Source organism: Plecotus auritus (assembly GCF_963455305.1).
Source record: "Plecotus auritus genome assembly, chromosome: 5".
NCBI classification, from domain to species: Eukaryota; Metazoa; Chordata; class Mammalia; order Chiroptera; family Vespertilionidae; genus Plecotus; species Plecotus auritus.
In genome coordinates, this window is record NC_137776.1 from 50,770,502 (window position 1) to 50,790,516 (window position 20,015).

The window sequence follows — 20,015 nt, forward strand, 5'->3', positions numbered from 1 at the left end:
GGACTGCCTGGACAGCCTCAGGGGCCTGGGAGAGCCGTTCTGCCTTCTTTAGGAGATTCCCTATTCGTGCTTCACCTCCTTCAGGAGCCTGAAGAATCCTGTGTATTAGGTCCATTGCAGAATGGAGAGGTGATGGCTAGGAGGAGGGATGAGAGATGGAGGAACTGTGTTCCGATGATTTCTGAGAATTATTTGCTAAGAACTTCAGAGATAGGTTCAGTGCCCATAAATCTACAGTTGTGTTGTTTTGCAAAGACATTTTGAAAACGGAATTTTCTATATGGCCTTCTTTCCCTTCCCACCCTATCCTGGATGACTACACTCCTGAATCCATTCAGCCTTACCCGGGTTCCTTTAGGTGGAGGGCCAGGTTCCTGAAGTGGGGGTTGGGGGCTTATAGAGGGGAAGGCTGCTTTCCTCACATGCTCATTTCTAAGTTTTGACAATTGCAAAGGACCACATTATAAAATATACCTGTGCTGTTGGGAGATAGAGGATAGAAGCCAGAGTAGGAAATGCTATGGATAATCTATGCATGGCAAGACATTTTTTCAATGATTCCTAAATTAAGGAGCTAATAACCGATGGGGAATAACTAGTGTCTATAACTAGTATCCAAACTTAATAACTTCTTTTAAAAAAATCATATTGCTTTTGTTCACTAGTGGCCCATTTGATGGCTCACATCCCCCAGTTTTAGACAATGGGGGGTGAAGAGGATTAAGGCACTACCTTGTGACTCTTCCCAACCAGGCTGAAACGTTGGCAGGTTATAGAATGAACTCAGGGTAAAGAAACTGCTTCCCTCTGCCTCCCTTCCCCTATCCCAGTGCTAGTGGGGAAATATTGGCAAGACTATACTATTTTGTAATATTTTGAACAAAATGACAAAGCTTTTGAGACTTGTTCTATGCTGTAGATGGGTGTTCTGACATTTATTACAATCTCACATTGAAGGAGTGATGTGTAGGTTGTCACTTCATCTACTACTTTGCTCATTTACATGTATTGCCAAGTGGATTATATTAAGATTCTCATTTAAAAGAACTTGAACCAAAGGTAGCACGTTAATGATGGTAGTCATTTGTATGTGGCCTTGGTTTGGTATATTAATCAATTTATTTGATAAATATTTACTGAGTGCCTACTATGTGCTAAGCACTATTCTAAGGGTTGGAGATAGTGAACAAAACAGACACATTCCCTGCTCTTGTTAAGTTTATATTCTAACAGGACAATAAATAGAGAATCCCATAAATATATGATGTCAGGTGGTGAAAGGAGAAAACTAAAGCAGGGTAAGAGGGGTAAGGTTGGGGTGGGAGTGGGATAGAGAGTTCCAGAAGGCCTCTCTGATAAAGGGTCCTTTGAGTAGAGACTCAAATTGAGGAACTGTGCCAGAAGGGCATTTGAATAAACACACAGTACTTATTGAGTATCTTCTAAGTATTACACATGGACACACCAGTGACCCATCAGGCACATCCAGGGAGTACTTAGGACCTGAGCTGGAGCAGGGACCCAGAGCAAGGGCAGTTTTGGAAGACTTAAAAAATGAGGTCTCTAACCAGCTGTCTGTCAAGCATCTCCATGTCTGTATCTATGTGTCTGCTTATTGGTTGATGGCTCGCTGATACTTTGGAGCCTTTAGTTGAAGTTTGGAGGTATAATTGAACTCTTGATCTTAATGGGGTTCACAGAGGAAAATTATGAATACTTCAAATGAGAAGGGAATTCCTAAGAGATTTTTTTTTTTTTTTTACCGTAGTTCCTTTGAACTATTAATGTATGTTCTGGGGTCTAATTGTTTTTGAGGGAAATTATATAAATTGCCTCCCTTTCCCACCAAATGTATGTTACTCTCCAAGACCTTATTATTGACAAGGAAATTCATCTGACTGAAGGGGAAGGGAAGGTTTTGATAGGGAGAGTAATTAGATGCCCTGCCCCAACCACCCCACCCCCACCCTGGGCTGGAAGCAGGATTGCCTGGTGTGGGTGCTTTGCTGAGTATGGCCGACTAACACGTGCATGGCTTTCCCTTTCTGCAGCCGTGGACAATCCTATCACCATGCCCCCCCCATGCAGGTGTATGCACGGAGGAAATTGCTATTTTGATGAGAATGACCTCCCCAAATGCAAGTAAGTCTGAATGTTGAGGTCTGAGCTGTAGGATTTGCTTTTGGGGTAATTCAAGACCTTAAAGAAGCCAGAAAAACAAGGATAGGAACCTTGCCAGTTCACTAATTATCCCATCTTAACCAGCTTGCCCTCCCTTGGGGAATCCACAGAGAACTAAGGCAGTGCTTCTGAAACTGTATGGCACCTAAGGACCACCTGGGGTCTGGATCAAATGCCCCATCTATCTTATTCACAGGGATTCCACATTTCTAATAAGCTCCCAGGAGGTGCCACAGAATTGTGGGCCACCCTTGCGGGGAGAAAGGAGTTAGAGAAATGACAACTACCACATTCTCCTACTCATCTGGTCTTATTAATTACAACTGGATAATGGGAGAGGCGCTGCTCAGCAGAGCTGCTTCAAGACTAGGCATACACGAGGAGCAGAGACTGAGCTCAAGACTTGGGAAGGAGAGAATTGTTGAGAAAGCTGTAACACAGAACAAGATAAATAGGGGTCTTTAAGAGTAATGAAATCACATCAAAGGCAAGAACACAATAATGGTTTCCATTTTTACTCTTTGAGGAAAAGTCTGATGGATTAGAGAAGACGCCAATAGGTTTATTTGATGAGGTTGACCTTGTAGATGCTACAGCTGTTGCATTGAAAGTAAATTTCCAAAGTCAGATTACTGTTCATCCTGCTCTTCATCTCTTGGCAGAATAAATGGAAGTCATGCGGGATATATTGCTCAACATATAATTTACTCAGTCAATTGCAATAGATGCCTAAGAAGGCAACATCTTGTGAACAATTCTTCTTTTCCTTTCAGGTGTCCTAGTGGCTACATGGGAAATTACTGTGAAATAGGGCTTTTGAAAGGCATTTCTCCAGGAACAAGTAAGTTTGAAGAATATGAGCTATCTGGAAATACTTCACAGTGCCTAAATTGAGTGCTATTTCTATTCTGTGTGACCCAGTCTTTGAAGAATAGATGGTGCTAGTCCCCAGCTTCTACAGCTAAGACTGGCTCTTCTCCTTCCCATGTTAATGTGTTTGCTTCTTCTCCCCTCCTCGATGGCAGCAATGGCCGTGCTGTTGACAGTCATCCTGATCATCATCATTGGAGCTCTGGCAGCATTAGGATTTTTCCACTACAGGAAAACTGGCTCCCTTCTGCCCTCCCTGCCCAAGCTGCCAAGGTCAGTTTCATTATGTGGAACATTGATTTTAGAAGCTTGTGTGATGGGACCACGCGAAAACAACGAACTTAGTTGTGTGTTGTTTTTTTAAAGTAAAAAAAGTACAATACATAGCTCACCTGTTCTGCAGAAACAAAAAGGAGGGAACTTAAAGCAGTCACTTCAAATCACAACTTCTTAATCAAGTGCTTCAAAGAAACCTGAATGCAAATCACATTTTCTAGTCCAAGTGGTTATGCCTACTGGTGGGCATTCAGGTTAGGTGGAGAGAAGTCGGCTGTGTGACGGGCGAGGCTGGCCCTCTATTAGATCTCAAGCTTTGACACTTCCAGGGAGCTAAGGGGATGCACTAGAGTGGGAACCCCGAACTGTCTTCCTTTTAGTAAGACTTAGCAATATGGGGGAAAGGGTACTATTGCAAAAGGTTTGTTAAAAAAAACAATAACACTATTTCGATGACTTCTTTTCTCAGCTTAAGCAGTCTTGTCAAATCCTCTGAAACTGGGAATGGGGTGACCTTCAGATCAGGGGCCGATGTTAATATGGATATTGGAGTGTCTGGTTTTGGGCCTGAGTCTGCTATTGACAGAGCAATGGTGATGGTGAGTATGGTTTCAAAATGACTGTGTGAAGGTTCTCATTTTTACTGTTTTAGAAAAGAAGCACTTATAAAGAATAAAATTAAGCTAGAAAACAAAACAAAATTGTATGTCTCTCAGAAGAAACTCTTCACTATACATACAAGCTAGGAAACATTAGGTTTGTTGCAGAAATGTGCCAAAAAATGGTAATAAAGTTGAAACTTTTTTGCTCTGTGCCACACTATTGAATTGGAATCCTAAGTAGTCTTAATTAAGTTTAATTAGAATCTCAAGCAGATTTTTGGGAGAGGAGGGGAAATAGAGCATGATATTCTCTTCTTATTTGATGACCTTTGTATTTTTAAAGGAAGGAATAAGGAACTATATGTTCCCTGGTGTTGTTTATTTTCCCACCAATGGATAGTGAAGGAATAAACAGTGATTTTAGAGTCAGCAGTTGGTTGCAATAATAACTCTGCTGCCTTCTAAATATGTATTAATAGGCATAGAGCTTGACCTCTCTGTACAATGGGTGCAATAATACCTGCCTCCATCTGTATAAAATGCCTCCTGTGAGGACCAAATGGATATTTCATGAGTGGGCTAGTACAGGTTAATCAGTATAGGGAAAGCAATTTCAGCATTCTGCCTTTCCTCCAAGCTTTCATTTTTGCCCCTGCCTAAAAGCACAAAATTATCTCTTCTTTCTTCTTTCCCTGTCCTTCATCTCTACTTTGCTCTTTTTCCACCACCCACCCTTTTCTCTGTTGTTCAAACACAATCCCCAGTGATAAGGTGCCTAGACATAGGAAGAGTGTTTCCATTTTCTTGAGCGGACTGGTTAGTGCATTATGTTACTTTACATCAGCAATTTTCATCCCGTGTGTGCAAGAATTTTTAAAACATGCCATACTTGACAATTTAGTCGGGCACTGACCTCGTTTCCCTTAGTTGGTCAAATAAAAAAAAATGACAACAGCCAACCCAATAATAGCCATTTGATGTGAATGAATCAAAATTATATCTATTTTTTGGCAGTTCAGCAAAAATATCTATTTTTCGGTGTGCTGCAGGATTTTAGTAATTCGTTTATGTGTGCCATGAGATGAAAAAGGTTGAAAATCTCTGCTTTACATAATGGTTTGCTGGGAGCAGGTCTTGTATCTCTGCTGGGGTTTATTTATTTACGTATTTTCACCATTTTGGGGTAAATTTGACATAGCATCTAGCAAGCCTCTAGGCATGAGGAGAACACCTTCCTGTATGTGTGAATCAGGTCAGTATGGCATAACCTTTTTTCCTTTACCAGAGTGATCACTTTACCATGGAGATGGGGAAGCAGCCCATAGTCTTTGAAAACCCAATGTATGCAACCCGGGACAGTGCTGTCAAAGAGGCTCCGCAAGCCCAGGTGAGCCCTCACACTGGGCCTTTCTTTCAGGTGCTACGACTACTGGACCTTGTTCTTTTGAGTAATGAATGCGCCCCTAGGGGTCTCACCTTCCTCAGATGGAAGGAAGCATGTGGTCCAACCCTCAGCTACACTATCTGAGGTAACAAGACTGACCCAAGGACATGAGACCTGAATAAAACCAGAATCCTGTTTTGTTGTACAGTTGTTGATATTTGGCAACCATTCTGGGGGTGCTGACCAAGAACCTTGTCATTTTGAAAAAAAAAATGTTTTTATTGATTTTTAGAGAGAGGGAGAGAAACATTGATGAGAGAGAAACATCCATTGGCTGCCTCCAGCACACTGGGGATTAAGCTCAAAACCCAGGCATGTGCCTGACCAGAATCAAACCGGCAACCTCTTGGTGCATGGGACAACACCCAACCAACTGAGCCATACCGGCCTGCCGAGAACCTTTTTATTCTGAGCTGTCAAAGCAAGAGGATTCACTCTGAATCCATTCAGAGGCTTGGTAAACACAGTGCCTGACTCACGAGGCTCCCTATAAATATTATGATTGACAGGTCATCATGCAGAGATTTGGGCTGTACTCTCTGGGTTCTTACTGGTATCACAAAGGTGTGATTTGAGGCGACCTCCCTATGCTTGCCTTTCTCATACTTTTCTGAAAAGTAAAAACGTCTCCAAAGCCGAGAGGCAGATACTGACATTTCTTCGGTGAAGCCCCACTGCTCACTTATCTTGCAGAGGAGCAGGGAGATGAGACAGTGTATGCATGAAGTGAAAAACTTTTCATTAGGTCAATAGCCCCAACACCACTTCCAGTGCCTGTCCGCGGTTAGCCTGTGCTTCCTTTGTCAAAACCACTGTGGCCTAAGTGAAATACAGTTTTAGTGTTAACACATAAACTTCTTTTGTAATCACAAGATAATGGTATATTTTAACACAAGATAGAAATGTTTATTTTATGAATAGCTTTCTTAAGTTCAGAAATATTTGAATCTTTTTTTTAAATTTCTTTATTGATTAAGGTATTACATATGTGTCCTTATTCCCCCATTACTCCCTACCTCCCATTCATGCCCCCACCCCCCTGTTGTCTGTGTCCATTGATTAGGCTTACATGAATGCATATAAGTCCTTTGGTTGATCTCTCCTCCTTAACCCCACCCTCCCCTACCTTCCCTGAGGGTTTTTTTTTTTATTGTTATGAACTTTATTTTTTTATTTTTTCTTTATTGATTAAGGTATTACATATATATCCTTATCTCCCCATTGATCCCCACCCCACTCATGCCCTCAGCCCCCTTGTGTCTGTGTCCATTGGTTGGGCTTATATGCATGCATACAAGTCCTTTGGTTGATCTCTCCCCTTCCCCCCACTCTCGCCTACCTTCCCTCTGAGGTTTGACGATCTGATCGATGCTTCTCTGTCTCTGGATCTGTTTTTGTTCATCAGTTTATGTTGTTCATTATATTCCACAAATAAGTGAGATCATGTGATATTTATCTTTCTCTGGCTTATTTCACTTAGCATAATGCTCTCCAGTTCCATCCATGCTGTTGTGAATGGTAAGAATTCCTTCTTTTTTACTGAAGCGCAGTATTCTGTTGTATAGATGTACCACAGTTTTTAAATCCACTCATCTGCTGATGGGCACTTAGGCTGTTTCCAAATCTTAATTATGGTAAATTGTGCTCCTATGAACATAGGGCTGCATATATCCTTTCTGATTCGTGTTTCTAGTTTCTTGGGATATATTCCTAGAAGTGGGATCACTGGGTCAAATGGGAGCTCCATTTTCAGTTTTTTGAGGAAACTCCATACTGTTCTCCTCAGTGGCTGCAGCAGTCTGCATTCCCACCAGCAGTGCACGAGGATTCCTTTTTCTCTGCATCCTTGCCAGCACTTGTCATTTCTTGATTTGTTTTTGTGGTTTTTTTTTAGCTAATTTTATTTTTTATTTATTTTTTTAAAATTTCTTTATTGATTAAGGTGTTACATATGTGTCCTTCTTCCCCCATTACCCCACCATCCCCCCCACTCATGCCCTCAACCCCCTGTTGTCTGTGTCCATTGGTTAGGCCCATATGCATGCATACAAGTCCTTTGGTTGATCTCTCCCCCTTACCCCTACCCTCCCCTACCTTCCCTCCAAGGTTTGATGGTCTGGTCGATGTTTCTCTGTCTCTGAAACTATTTTTGTTCATCAGTTTATGTTGTTCATTATATTCCACAAATAAGTGAGATCATGTGATACTTATCTTTCTCTGACTGGCTTATTTCACTTAGCATAATGTTCTCCATCTCCATCCATGTTGTTGCAAATGGTAGGAATTCCTTCTTTTTTTAGCGCAGCGTAGTATTCCATTGTGTAGATGTACCACAGTTTTTAAATCCACTCATCTGCTGATGGGCACTTAGGCTGTTTCCAAATCTTAGCTATGGTGAATTGTGCTGCTATGAACATAGGGGTGCATATATCCTTTCTGATTCGTGTTTCTAGTTTCTTGGGATATATTCCTAGAAGTGGGATCACTGGGTCAAATGGGAGTTCCATTTTTAGTTTTTTGAGGAAACTCCATACTGTTCTCCACAGTGGCTGCACCAGTCTGCATTCCCACCAGCAGTGCACGAGGGTTCCTTTTTCTCCGCATCCTCTCCAGCACTTGTCATTTGTTGATTTGTTGATGATAGCCATTCTGACAGGTGTGAGATGGTACCGCATTATTGTTTTGATTTGCATCTCTCGGATGATTAGTGACTTTGAGCATGTTTTCATATGTCTCTTTGCCTTCCTTCTGTCTTCTTTCAAAAAGTGTCTATTTAGATCAGTTGCCCATTTTTTGATTGGGTTGTTTATCTTCTTTTTGTTAAGCTGCATGAGTTCCCTGTAAATGTTGGAGATTAAACACTTATTGTTGATATCATTGGCAAATATGTTCTCCCATGCAGTGGGCTTTCTTGTTGTTTTATTGATGGTCTCCTTTGCTGTGCAAAAGCTTTTTATTTTGATGTAGTCCCATTTGTTTATTTTCTCTTTAGTTTCCATTGCCCTAGGAGCAGTATCAGTGAAGAAATTGCTTCGGCATATGTCAGAGATTTTTCTGGCGGTGGATTTCTCTAGTATTTTTATGGTTTCTCGTCATATGTTTAAGTCCTTGATCCATTTTGAGTTTATTTTTGTGTATGGTGTAAGTTGGTGGTCTAGTTTCATTTTTTTGCTTGTATCTGTCCAATTTTCCCACCACCATTTATTGAAGAGACTGTCTTGACACCATTGTATGTTCATGCCTCCTTTGTCAAATATTAATTGAGCATAGTGATTTGGGTAGGTATCTGGGTTCTCTATTCTATTCCATTGATCTATATGTCTGTTCTTGTGCCAGTACCCGGCAGTTTTGAGAACAGTGGCTTTGTAATACAGCTTAAAATCTGGTATTGAGATCCCACCTACTTTGTTCTTCTTTCTCAGGATTGTTGTGGCTACTTGGGGTCTTTTTTTATTCCAGATGAATTTTTGGAGAGTTCTTTCTAGGTCTGTGAAATATGCTCTGCCAATCCATGAACATGGTATGTTCTTCCATCTGTTTACATCTTCCTCTATCTCTTTTTCCAGTGTCCTGTAGTTTTCTGCGTATAGGTCTTCTACTTCCTTAGTTAAGTTTATTCCTAGGTATCTTAATTTTTTTTGGTGCGATGGTAAATGGGATTGCTTTTTTAGTCTCTCTTTCTGTAAGTTCATTATTGGTGTATAGAAATGCCATAGATTTCTTGGCATTAATTTTGTATCCTGCTACATTGCCGAATTCATTTATTAAGTCTAATAATATTTTGATGGAGTCTTTAGGGTTTTCTATGTACAGTATCATGTCATCTGCAAATAAGGACAGCTTTACTTCTTTTCCAATTTGGATGCCTTTTATTTCTTTTTCTTGTCTAATTGCAATAGCTAGTACTTCCAGTACTATGTTGAACAGGAGTGGTGAGAGTGGGCATCCCTGTCTTGTTCCTGTTCTTAGGGGAAATGGTTTTAGTTTTTGCCCATTGAGTATGATGTTAGCTGTGGGTTTATCATATATAGCTTTTATTATGTTGAGGTATGATCCTTCTATTCCCACCTTGTTGAGAGTTTTTATCAAGAAAGGGTGTTGGATTTTGTCAAATGCTTTTTCTGCATCAATTGATATGACTACGTGATTTTTATCTCTCAATTTGTTTATGTGATGTATCACGTTTATTGATTTGCGGATATTGTGCCATCCTTGCATTCCTGGGATAAATCCTACTTGGTCATGTTGTATGATCTTTCTGATGTACTGCTGGATCCGATTTGCTAGAATTTTGTTGAGGATTTTGGCATCTATGTTCATGAGGGATATTGTCCTGTAATTCTCTTTCATTGTGTTGTCTTTATCTGGTTTTGGTATTAGGATGATGCCGGCTTCATAGAAGGAGCTTGGAAGTGTTCCTTCCTCTTGAATTTTTTGGAATAGTCTGAGGAGGATAGGTTTTAGTTCTTCCTTGAATGTTTGGTAAAACTCCCCTGTGAAGCTGTCTGGCCCTGGGCTTTTGTTTGCTGGAAGCTTTTTGATGATTGCTTCAATTTCTTCCATAGTTATTGGCCTATTGAGATGTTTAGATTCTTCCTGATTGAGTTTTGGAAGGTTATATTTTTCTAGGAATATGTCCATTTCCTCCAGGTTGTCCAGTTTGTTGGAATAGAGTTGTTTATAGTATTTTTTAACAATCCTTTGTATTTCGGTGGGGTCTGTTGTTATTTCACCTCTTTCATTTCTGATTTTGTTTATTTGGGTCCTCTCTCTTTGCTTCTTGGTGAGCCTGGCTAGAGGTTCTTCAATCTTGTTTATCCTTTCAAAGAACCAGCTCTTGGTTTTGTTGATCTTTTGTGTTGTTTTTTTGGTCTCAATGTCATTTGTCTCCACTCTGATCTTTATTATTTCCTTCCTTCTACTTACCCTGGGATTTTCTTGTTGCTCTCTTTCTAACTCTTCGAGTTGTAGGGTTAGGTAATTTATTACCATTGTTTCTTGTTTTTTGCAGTAGACTTGTAGAGCTATGAACTTCCCTCTAAAGATTACTTTCGCTGTGTCCTATAGATTTTGGATTGTTGTGTTTTCATTGTCATCTGTTGCCATGATGTTTTTTTATTTCTTCCTTGATCTTCCTGGTAACCCAGTCATTGTATAATAGCATGCTGTTTAGTCTCCATATGTTTGATTTTTTTGGATTGTTTTTATTGTAGTTGATTTCCAGTTTTATGCCACTGTGATCTGAGAAGATGCTTGATATGATTTCTATCTTCTTGAATTTGAATAGACTTTGCCTATGACCCAACATATGGTCTATCTTTGAAAATGACCCATGTGCACTTGAGAAGAATGTATATTCTGTGGATTTGGGGTGCAATGTTCTGAAGATGTCAATTAATTCCATCTGTTCTAGTGAGTCATTTAGGATTGATGTTTCTTTGCTGATTTCTTGTTTAGAGGATTTGTCCAATGGTGATATTGGGGTATTAAAGTCTCCTACTATGATTGTATTGCTGTCAATCTCTCCTTTGATATCCTCCAGGTTTTTTTTTAATGTATTTGGGTGCTCCTGTATTGGGTGGGTATATGTTTACCAGAGTTATTTCTTCTTGTTGGATTGCTCCCTTTAGCACTATGAAGTGGCCTTCCTTATCTCTTGTTATGTCCTTCACTTTGAGATCTAATTTGTCAGATATAAGTATTGCTACCCCAGCTTTTTTTTCATTTCCATTTGCCTGAAAAACCTTTTTCCATCCCTTCACCCTCAGTCTGTGTGTGTCTTTTTTTCTGAGGTGGGTTTCTTGTAGACAGCAGATATATGGGTTGTGTTTTCTTATCCAATCTGTTACCCTATGTCTTTTGATTGGGCATTTAATCTGTTTACATTTAAAGTTATTATTGATAGGTACTTATTTGTCGCCATTTTTATTCTTTACCCCTGTGTTCCTTCTTCGCTTCCTATTCTTTTTTTTTTACAGCAGACCCTTTAGCATTTCTTGCATTGCTGGTTTGGTGGTAATAAATTCCCTTAGTCCTTTTTTGTGTGTGAAGCTCCTGATTTCACGTTCAATTTTGATCGATAGCCTTGCTGGTTACAGTATTCTTGGATTCAGACCCTTCCTTTGCATGACTTTGTATATTTCATTCCATTCCCTTCTGGCCTGATGAGTTTCTGCTGAGAAATCAGTTGCTAGTCTGGTTCCTTTGTAGGTCACTTTCTGTCTCTCTTGCTGCTTTTAAGATTCTTACTTTGTTGTTGGTGTTTGCCAGTTTAATTATAATGTGCCTTGACTTCGGTCTTTTGGGGTTCATTTTGCTTGGGACGCTGTGAGCTTCTTGGATTTGTGTGGGTTTTTTCTTCCCTATATCAGGGAAGTTTTCTATCATTATTTCTTCAAACAGGTTTTCTATTCCTTGCTCAGTTTCCTCTCCTTCTGGAACCCTTATTATGCGGATGTTGTTTTGTTTCGTGTTGTCCCAAAGTTCCCTTAGGCTCTTCTCCTGCTTTTTAACTTTTTTTTTTCTAGAAGCTACTCTACTTGGGTACTTTTTCCTACCTTTTCTTCTAGCTCACTGATGCGGTCCTCTGCTTCTTCTAGTCTACTCTTGATGCTTTCTATTGAGTTCTTTACAGCAGCGATGTCATTTTTCATTTCTTCTTGGTTCTTCTTCATTTCCTCTTGGTTCTTACTCATATTGTCGAATTTGTCTTCCATTCTTTTCAGCCACCTTATGACCATTTCTCTGAATTTTTTCTCTGGCAGGTTGCTTGCCTCCATTTCGTTTACTTCCTTTTCTGGTGATGCCTGCTTTTCTTTCATATGCAGGCTGTTTCTTTGTCTCCCCATGGTCTCTCTTCTCCGGGTGTCTGGTTATGTATTTCTCTCTCTCCTTATCCCAAGCGAAATCTGACCTTTCTGTGCTGGAGTGTAGAGCTCCTCTGAATCTGCGTGTTTGCACCAATTGGGGACTGGTGCTCTGGTGTTCGCAGCTGTTCGGTGGGTGCCACAGTTGTAGATTTTCTGACTTCAGATAACATCCACTTTCCCCTTCAAGGTGGCACAGTCTCCGCATCTAAGCCAGTGGCTCCAGGAGGGAACCCAGCAGCAGTGAGGGTTGCCCAGTCAGGAGACCCCCGTCCAGCAGTCCCCCACCTTCTCCTGGAGTATAGCTGTCCCTTAACTCTTCAACAGACACTCTCCATGCGACCCTCAGCCGTTCTTTCTATCTGCTCCCTGACAAGGCTTGGGACACGTCTGTCTATTCTGCCGCCATTTTTCGACTCAGAAATATTTGAATCTTGAAAGCATTTCACCTAATCCTCTGGTAGCCAGATAGCAAAACTTTGGTTGCATGATAAGATCAATATAATATTTAATTTGGCATTTTCACTTGAAATAAAATGAGGCCATGTTTACAAACACATACCCAAATTCTAGAAGAAATGAAGGGATGAATGTAAAAATATAGGAAAAGGAGGGAATTTCTATCCTGTAATTTATTGATTATATATATATCCATGGTAATTTAGGCTTAAGAGGGAATGTCTAGAGGAGTATTAATTCCATTATACCTCATTTAAAAAATGCAACCCCTGGTAGTTACAGAATAGTCACAGAGATGTAAATTGCAGCACAGGGAATATAGTCAATAGTATCATAATAACTATGTGTGGGGCCAGATGGGTACTTGAAACATCAGGAGGACCACTCTATAAAGGACATGATTTTTTAAACCACTATGCCATACATCTGAAACTAATACAGAAAAATATTGAATGTAAACTGTAATCAATAAACTAAAAAAAAAATAAAAATAAAAATTTAACCCCTGTTAAGCAGTCTGCTGAAATTATTAATTTTATTCTAAATATCCAAAGGTAAGATTCTTAGTTTACCAGTGGGTTTGGTAATAATTCATGCTGTTCTCCCAGGATTTTGGCTGCCAATGAACAACCAGAGTATCTTTTACCCAAAAAATATGGTCCACAGTGGGAAGAAGGGGGCATGGAGAAAATAATGGAAATTGCTGTTACTAAGTGAGAGTGTGACCAGTGGTGGATGTATTTGCCTCGCAGGATTAAGGCATGAGATAGATGACTTAGTGGCTGGTGCTCCTGACTCTGGGGAAATAGGAAGGATATTTATTCCTAGGCTCCAAGGTCAGCCTCATATAATAAAATTGGTGCCTGACCATGCCTGTGGGCAAAACAGAACCAAGGACTTGATAAGAAACTTTACAGCAAAATTTCTTTCAAAACTCAATAATGGCCTCTAATGTTTACACAGGTGACTGCATCTGAAAATGTGGAGAACAAGAACTATGAATGTCCTGTAAACCCTTCTGAGATGGCTCCAGACACAAAGCCAACTTCCCCAAGTGCTGAAGGAACTCAGGTAATGGGCTACCCTCTGAAAAGACGTGGGATTTGGAGAGGACTTTGGAATTGCTGGGTTTATTTATCTTGGGTAAACTAGGGAGACCCCAATAGGCTCATAGAGCCCAAGATTTGTAGGCAGTTAATAAAGATAATTTTTAAGAAATTATAAGTTGAACATTTTCCCACCAAATAAATCTACATTCTAACGTTGAGATGGGAATGATGTTCTTTGTGACATGGGAGATCACGCAGGAGAGAAGGGCAACAGACTTCTGGGTCCAGCATATTCAGACCAGAGGCATTTAATTTGAGAGAATGACTGAATATGAATAAAGAGCTCCCTGGGTCAAGGATACATACATAGAGAAGACCCTTTCCTTTCCTGTGTAATGCAGTTTTTCTAAATGTGTATATTCCCTTAATAATGTATGTTGTTCTTAGTTCTATTACTGTCACCTATGTTCACCACTAGGTGGCACTAACTTATACCCTCTTCATCAATCTGTCCACTGTCCAACCATTATTGTCCTCATTGTGCCAGACACAGTGTTTAATACTGGAGATTAAAAGAAAACAAACAAACCTCTATATAGAGATTCCTTACCATTCCTATCGTCCCTTGAAATTTTTAGATTATTTGGTCTACAGAGAGAAATTCAATAAATTAATTTATGCAAAACTTTTTAAAAATATTTTTTTATTGATTTCAGAGAGGAAGGGAGATAGAGAGATAGGAACATCCATGATGAGAGAGAATCATTGATCGGCGGCCTCCTGTACATCCACTACTGGGGATCGAGCCCACAACCCTGGCATGTGCTCTTGACTGGAATCAAACCTGGGACCTTCAGTCCACAGGCTGACGCTGTATCCACTGAACCAAACTAGCCAGGGCTTTATGTAAAACTTTGTGTCACTAGTTTTCGTGGACACATAAGAAGGTATCTGAGCTCTAGCTGTTTGATTCTGGTCAAACTCTTTTACCTCTGAGCACTAGAGTCCTTAATGTTTCCCCTTGAGGGCACTATTGGCATATTGGTTGGGATGATTCTTTGTGGTATGAAACTATTTTATGCATTTCGGGGCATTTTAAAATTCCTGGCTCCTGTCCACTAAGTATCATCGTGTGTCCCACAATGCACTGTGATCCCAGGCTGAAAACAATAGGATCCGGATGTCTCAGTTCTAAGGTTCTATGTCCTCTTCTGTGAAGTAACCAAAGAAACACAAGTCTAAGGGTAGTTAGAAATCTTATCACTTTATATAATCCTTATTTCTCAGTACTTCAAACGTTTGTTCTGCTTGCTCAGGTCAAAATAAAGATAGTAGAGGCACTTGGTTAGTATCACCCTAGGTCAGTGGTTGGCAAACCGTGGCTTGCGAGCCATATGAGGCTCTTTGGCCCCTTGAGCGTGGCTCTTCCACAAAATACCATGGTCTGGGCGAGTCTATTTTGAAGAAGTGGTGTTAGAAGAAGTTTAAGTTTAAAAAATTTGGCTCTCAAATTTCAATCATTGTACAGTTGATATTTGGCTCTGTTGACGAATGAGTTTGCCCTAGGTTGACATTAATGTACCAAAGAGGCTCACAAATTTATCTTTCATCAATAAATCTGCTTAAGTGAGTCAAAGAACATGAACTCCTATAACTAAGTTCTGTCATTTTCTAAAAGTCGAGTTGACCTGCATTGGATTTCCCAAGGAGATAAAAATGAAAATCACCACATTTCTTTGATTAGTAATTGCTTAATTCTAGGTAGTCATTCTATACTGAAGCAATGACTTTTAACAGTTTGGGCCTTTCCCATTTAAGCGTAACTTTCCAGAGGGCGGACTCTGACATGAATGTCTTTACCCTTAGTGGTGGCCATGTGTAAAAGAGGTCCACACTTAAATGTGGGTTAAAGGGAATGGTCTAATAAAAGAGTAATATGCAAATTAACTATCACTCCACTACACCCACAAGCCATGCCCACCAGCCAATTAGGAACGAGTATGCAAATTAACCCAACCAAGATGGCTGCAGCCACGGAGAGAGCAGGAGGCTTGGATTTCCCCAGCAATGGAGGAAGCCAAGCTTTCCACACCCTGGCCAGCCCAGGCCACCACTCAAGGCTACAAAGTTTCAATTATAGAAGATAAATAAATCCCAACAAAAATGGCGACAGCCATGGAGCTGGAGAAAGCTGGAGGCTTGGATTGCCCCCAGCAATGGAGGAAGCCAAGCTTTCTGCACACCCTGGCCTGCTTTGGCCTCCGCTCAAGGCTACAAAGTTTCAATTATAGAAGATAAATAAATCCCAGATCCCAGGGCCTCTGCTTGGGTCGCCAGGGGGCATGGCTGACCTGCAAACCACCATAGGCCCCTTGTCCAGGCCACCCCACGCCCCAAGGGAATCCCTACCCTGATCCGGGACACCCTTCAGGGCAAACCAGCTGGCCCCCACCCGTGCACCAGGCCTCTATCTAATAAAAGAGTAATATGCAAATTGGCCATCACTCCAACACACAAGATGGCTTCCCCCATGTGGACACAAGATGGCCGCCACAAGATGGGCAGCAGGGGAGGGCAGTTGGGAGGGACCAGGCCTGCAGGGAAGGGCAGTTGGGGGGGACAAGGCCTGTAGGGGAGAGCAGTTGGGGGGATCAGGCCTGCAGGGGAGGGCAGTTAGGGGCAAACAGGCTGGCAGGGGAGCAGTTAGGCATCAATCAGGCTGGCAGGGGAGTGGTTAGGGGGTGATCAGGCTGGCAGGCAGAAGTAGTTAGGGGCAATCAGGAAGGCAGGCAGGCCGGCAGTTGGGAGCCAGCAATCCTGGATTGTGAGAGGGATGTCCGACTGCCCGTTTAGGCCCAATGATTGCTTAAACGGGCAGTCGGACATCCCTCGAGGGGTCCCAGATTGGAGAGGGTGCAGGCTGGGCTGAGGGACACACACCCTCGTGCTTGAATTTCATGCACCAGGCCTCTAGTAAAGATAATAAAGAGCACCTGGCTCACAGAATTTTTGGGAAGATTAAACAAAAACTTGCAGAACTCTTGCAATTCCCTGACACATAGCAAGCTCTCAGTAAATGTTAGTTGTGTTTGTTATCCCTGTAATTACTATGATTACAGGAGGAAATGATGAGGGAAGAAGGGATATGCTTGATTTGACCAGGGATCAAGATATTTTATGAAATGAGAGTTACAATCTGGCTTTTTCTTTAAAATTTCAGCAGCCCCAGAAGAAACCTTTTCCCTATCTCTATCAAAGCTTCTAGATATTATAGGCACACATCCTATGAACTATAAAGTTCAAACCAAGGAAGTGTTTTAAAATTATTCAATGAAAAGAGCCCAGAGAGTTTCAGTTACTGTTCAGGGACCTTTGGAAGAAGAATTGAACAATTTACCACATGGACCAGGTCACATGGTCCTAGCTCCCAAATTGCTTATTGCTTCAGTGGGAAGAAATGTTAAAACCTAGACGGGGGAGAGAAGGGGGTAGGAGGGTGGAGGGAACCCATAAAAAAATTACTGAAGGTTTTCTGATTCCTCTTTTTCATTTAGGCAACAAAGTGGAATATCTTCAAACGAAAACTGAAACAAACTACCAACTTTGAAAATCCAATCTACGCAGAGGTAATTTTTAACAATTTTTCTTAGCACAGGCATTCCTTCTTAGCAATAATCACTTGCTTGGCTAAATTGGACATACAATCGGAATATTCTGAGCAAACTGGCAAAGATCCGTCTTCTTTACACAAAACTGTTTCTGGTCAGGTTGGGGGAGTAAATGGCTAATTCGTGTTTCCTTGTGGTCTCAGATGGAGAATGAGAAAAAGGAAAGTGCTGCTGGGACTCCACCTCCATCCCCTTCACCCCCTGCGAAAGTGCATGCGAAACGAACCCCAGCTCCTGCCTATACCGCTACAGAAGACACTTTTAAAGACACAGCAACCCTTGTTAAAGAAGACTCCGAGATGTAGCTGTGCTACAGTTATTTAGGGAATAATTAGAAACACACGTTTGCACATATATTTTTTACAAACAGATAAAAATTGTTAACATTCAGTACTTTATTAAAAAATATATTTTTTCCCTGTTCACCTGTAGATGGAAATGTCTGTGGAAACTATGCCTTGTGTGTCTTATTATTTTTTTTTTTTACTTAATGCCATCTCATATTTTTACAAATAATTATCACAATGTACTATATGTATATCTTTGCACTGAAGCTCTATCTAAAGGTAATGCTATGAATATATTGTACATTTGTAAATTTGGGAAAGATGATCACAACATTAAATTTGCTAAGGAAACTACCTGCTGAATTGGTCGGCGGTCATCACAGAAAATGATCCAATGAGGAGAGGATTGGACTTGCGGTCCTTAGCCATGTCTAAGAAGGGGCTCCACTCCTATTCACTGTAGAATTGCCCAGGAAGGGAATCCCGGCCCCATCATTAGGTCCATTTTTACACATCAGCACCTAATGTTCAATATCACAGGTAACCTGATTAATGGGTACATTGGCAGAGAGCACTGTGTGTTGCACAGACCTCTGCATTTGACTGTAGTCACCTCAGATAATGCAAGAGGTGGAAAGAGCGATTCCATTCCACCCTTCTGTGTATTTGCATTGTCTAACCAGAACAGTCTGTTTCACGTTATCTCACTAGTCACCAAGACAACATTTTTATTTGTCACATCTGTGAAAAAAGTCCCATTCATTAAGCACAAGAGAGTCTGTGTCTAATTGAATGACCTGTTTCACTTGATGGACCACAGGGTGACTCATGTCCTGGCCTGGCTTCTCAGGTGGTCACCTCCCTAGACTCTGGAGCTCAGTAGCTGAATTATTAAAACCAAATCTGTGACTTCATAAAGTAAGGTGTGAAACAACCACTGGCTAAGCAAAGCCTCAGCTGGGTTTTTGTTTCTATGTGTGAAAATATCATTATAATGACTATTTATTTCCTAAGTTGAACATGAATAGAAAGGGAAAATGTTCTTATTGAGCCTTTTTTTAAGGTTCTTTGGCTAAACCATACATTTCTATCAGAATGCACTGTAGAGTTCAGCTCTGCCCTTGAGTGATGGGTCTAGTCTCTACAACCAGAACAATGGCAGGAATATTCCATTGTCATAAGGAGCATTCCTGATTCTCTGTGCTAATATTGCACATTTTAAAAACAATGAATGAATGGACGGATGGATGAATGAATGAAACATGTACTACTGATTATTTTATTCCTGAGCTCTCAGAATATTTGTTGCTCACATTTTGAGTGCTCATTGTAATTACTTTGAAATGTATTTTGATTAGAAAGGCAAATGGAAATGATGCTGCTGAAAATTTTCTAATAAATGTGTATTTTATCAGACTTCTCTTGTGTGATTCTTAAGCCTGGGCCTATGAATCTTGTGTTTTGCTGTGCAGAGAGCTTGGGGCTTTGAGTGCTAGGGAACCTGGAAAGGGTCCAGGCAGAAGCAGAGGGACTGAGCATTCAGCCACAATGGGCCTGGCGGGGGGACTAGGGAAGAAGAGCAAGCTAACCTGTCTCCCTCCCAGAGCAAGCCCATGCCCTTCCCTGTCCTTACCTCTTCTCCTCTCCCTCCTGGCCCCAGTCACGTTACCATTAGCTTCCTCACGCCCAAGCTCCAAGCGCCCTTCCTTTACCTCTAGAACTTGTTTCCTAAGCCTATTTCTTCTAGGAATTACTTTTTCTACCTCTGTAATTTACCTAATAGGAGTTCTCTTACAAAAAAAAAAAAAAAAAAAAAAAAAATTAAGCCAACCTAAAGGATACTTCCTCTAGGTTCCCACCTGGACTCTCTGAGTGGGCAGCCCCTTTAATTGCCTTTCAAAGTAATTAAAGTTCCACCGCTCTTTTTCCTTCCTTAAACTCTAGGCCGGGAACCAGGTTCCCCATTTTGTATCTAACTGTGTTCCAGAGTTTAGCATTAAGTACCCACTGCTGAGGGTCAGATGGTCACAGCTGGAGAGGGTTTGGTCCAGAACTGGGATTCCGCTTCAGTGGGTGCTTTTTGATGTCCTAACTCAGGGGTGAGGGCTGTATCAGGAACGGAATACCAAGAGTGAAAGGGAGCCAAGAGAACCTGTTCTTGAAAATGCTGGCAATCCCCAGCTTTCCTATTTGTCTTGGACTTTAAGTTCAATAAGAAATTATTCTGGAGAATTTTATTTTCTGAGAGTGAGTTTCCTGCTTAAGTTCATTTCTGGGGCAGCTTCCTAGTCTTAAAACCTTTCCTAACTCTTA

The 20,015-nt window shown here is 41.0% G+C and overlaps 1 protein-coding gene across 1 annotated transcript in view; it reads left to right on the top strand.

Annotated features, from left to right (window-relative positions):
• LRP2 (LDL receptor related protein 2) overlaps nt 1–19,117 on the top strand; it is a gene marked incomplete at its 5' end in the record, with an annotated part of 209,763 nt that extends 190,646 nt beyond the window's left edge. The window contains 8 exons of the mRNA XM_080669070.1: nt 2,052–2,142; nt 2,955–3,022; nt 3,207–3,324; nt 3,797–3,926; nt 5,215–5,316; nt 13,662–13,769; nt 17,302–17,373; nt 17,559–19,117. Coding sequence (XP_080525196.1) covers nt 2,052–2,142; nt 2,955–3,022; nt 3,207–3,324; nt 3,797–3,926; nt 5,215–5,316; nt 13,662–13,769; nt 17,302–17,373; nt 17,559–17,720 — 851 coding nt within the window. The 3' untranslated portion in view covers nt 17,721–19,117. The remainder of the gene's footprint in view (nt 1–2,051; nt 2,143–2,954; nt 3,023–3,206; nt 3,325–3,796; nt 3,927–5,214; nt 5,317–13,661; nt 13,770–17,301; nt 17,374–17,558) is intronic.
• Between the last annotated feature and the right edge of the window lie 898 nt (nt 19,118–20,015).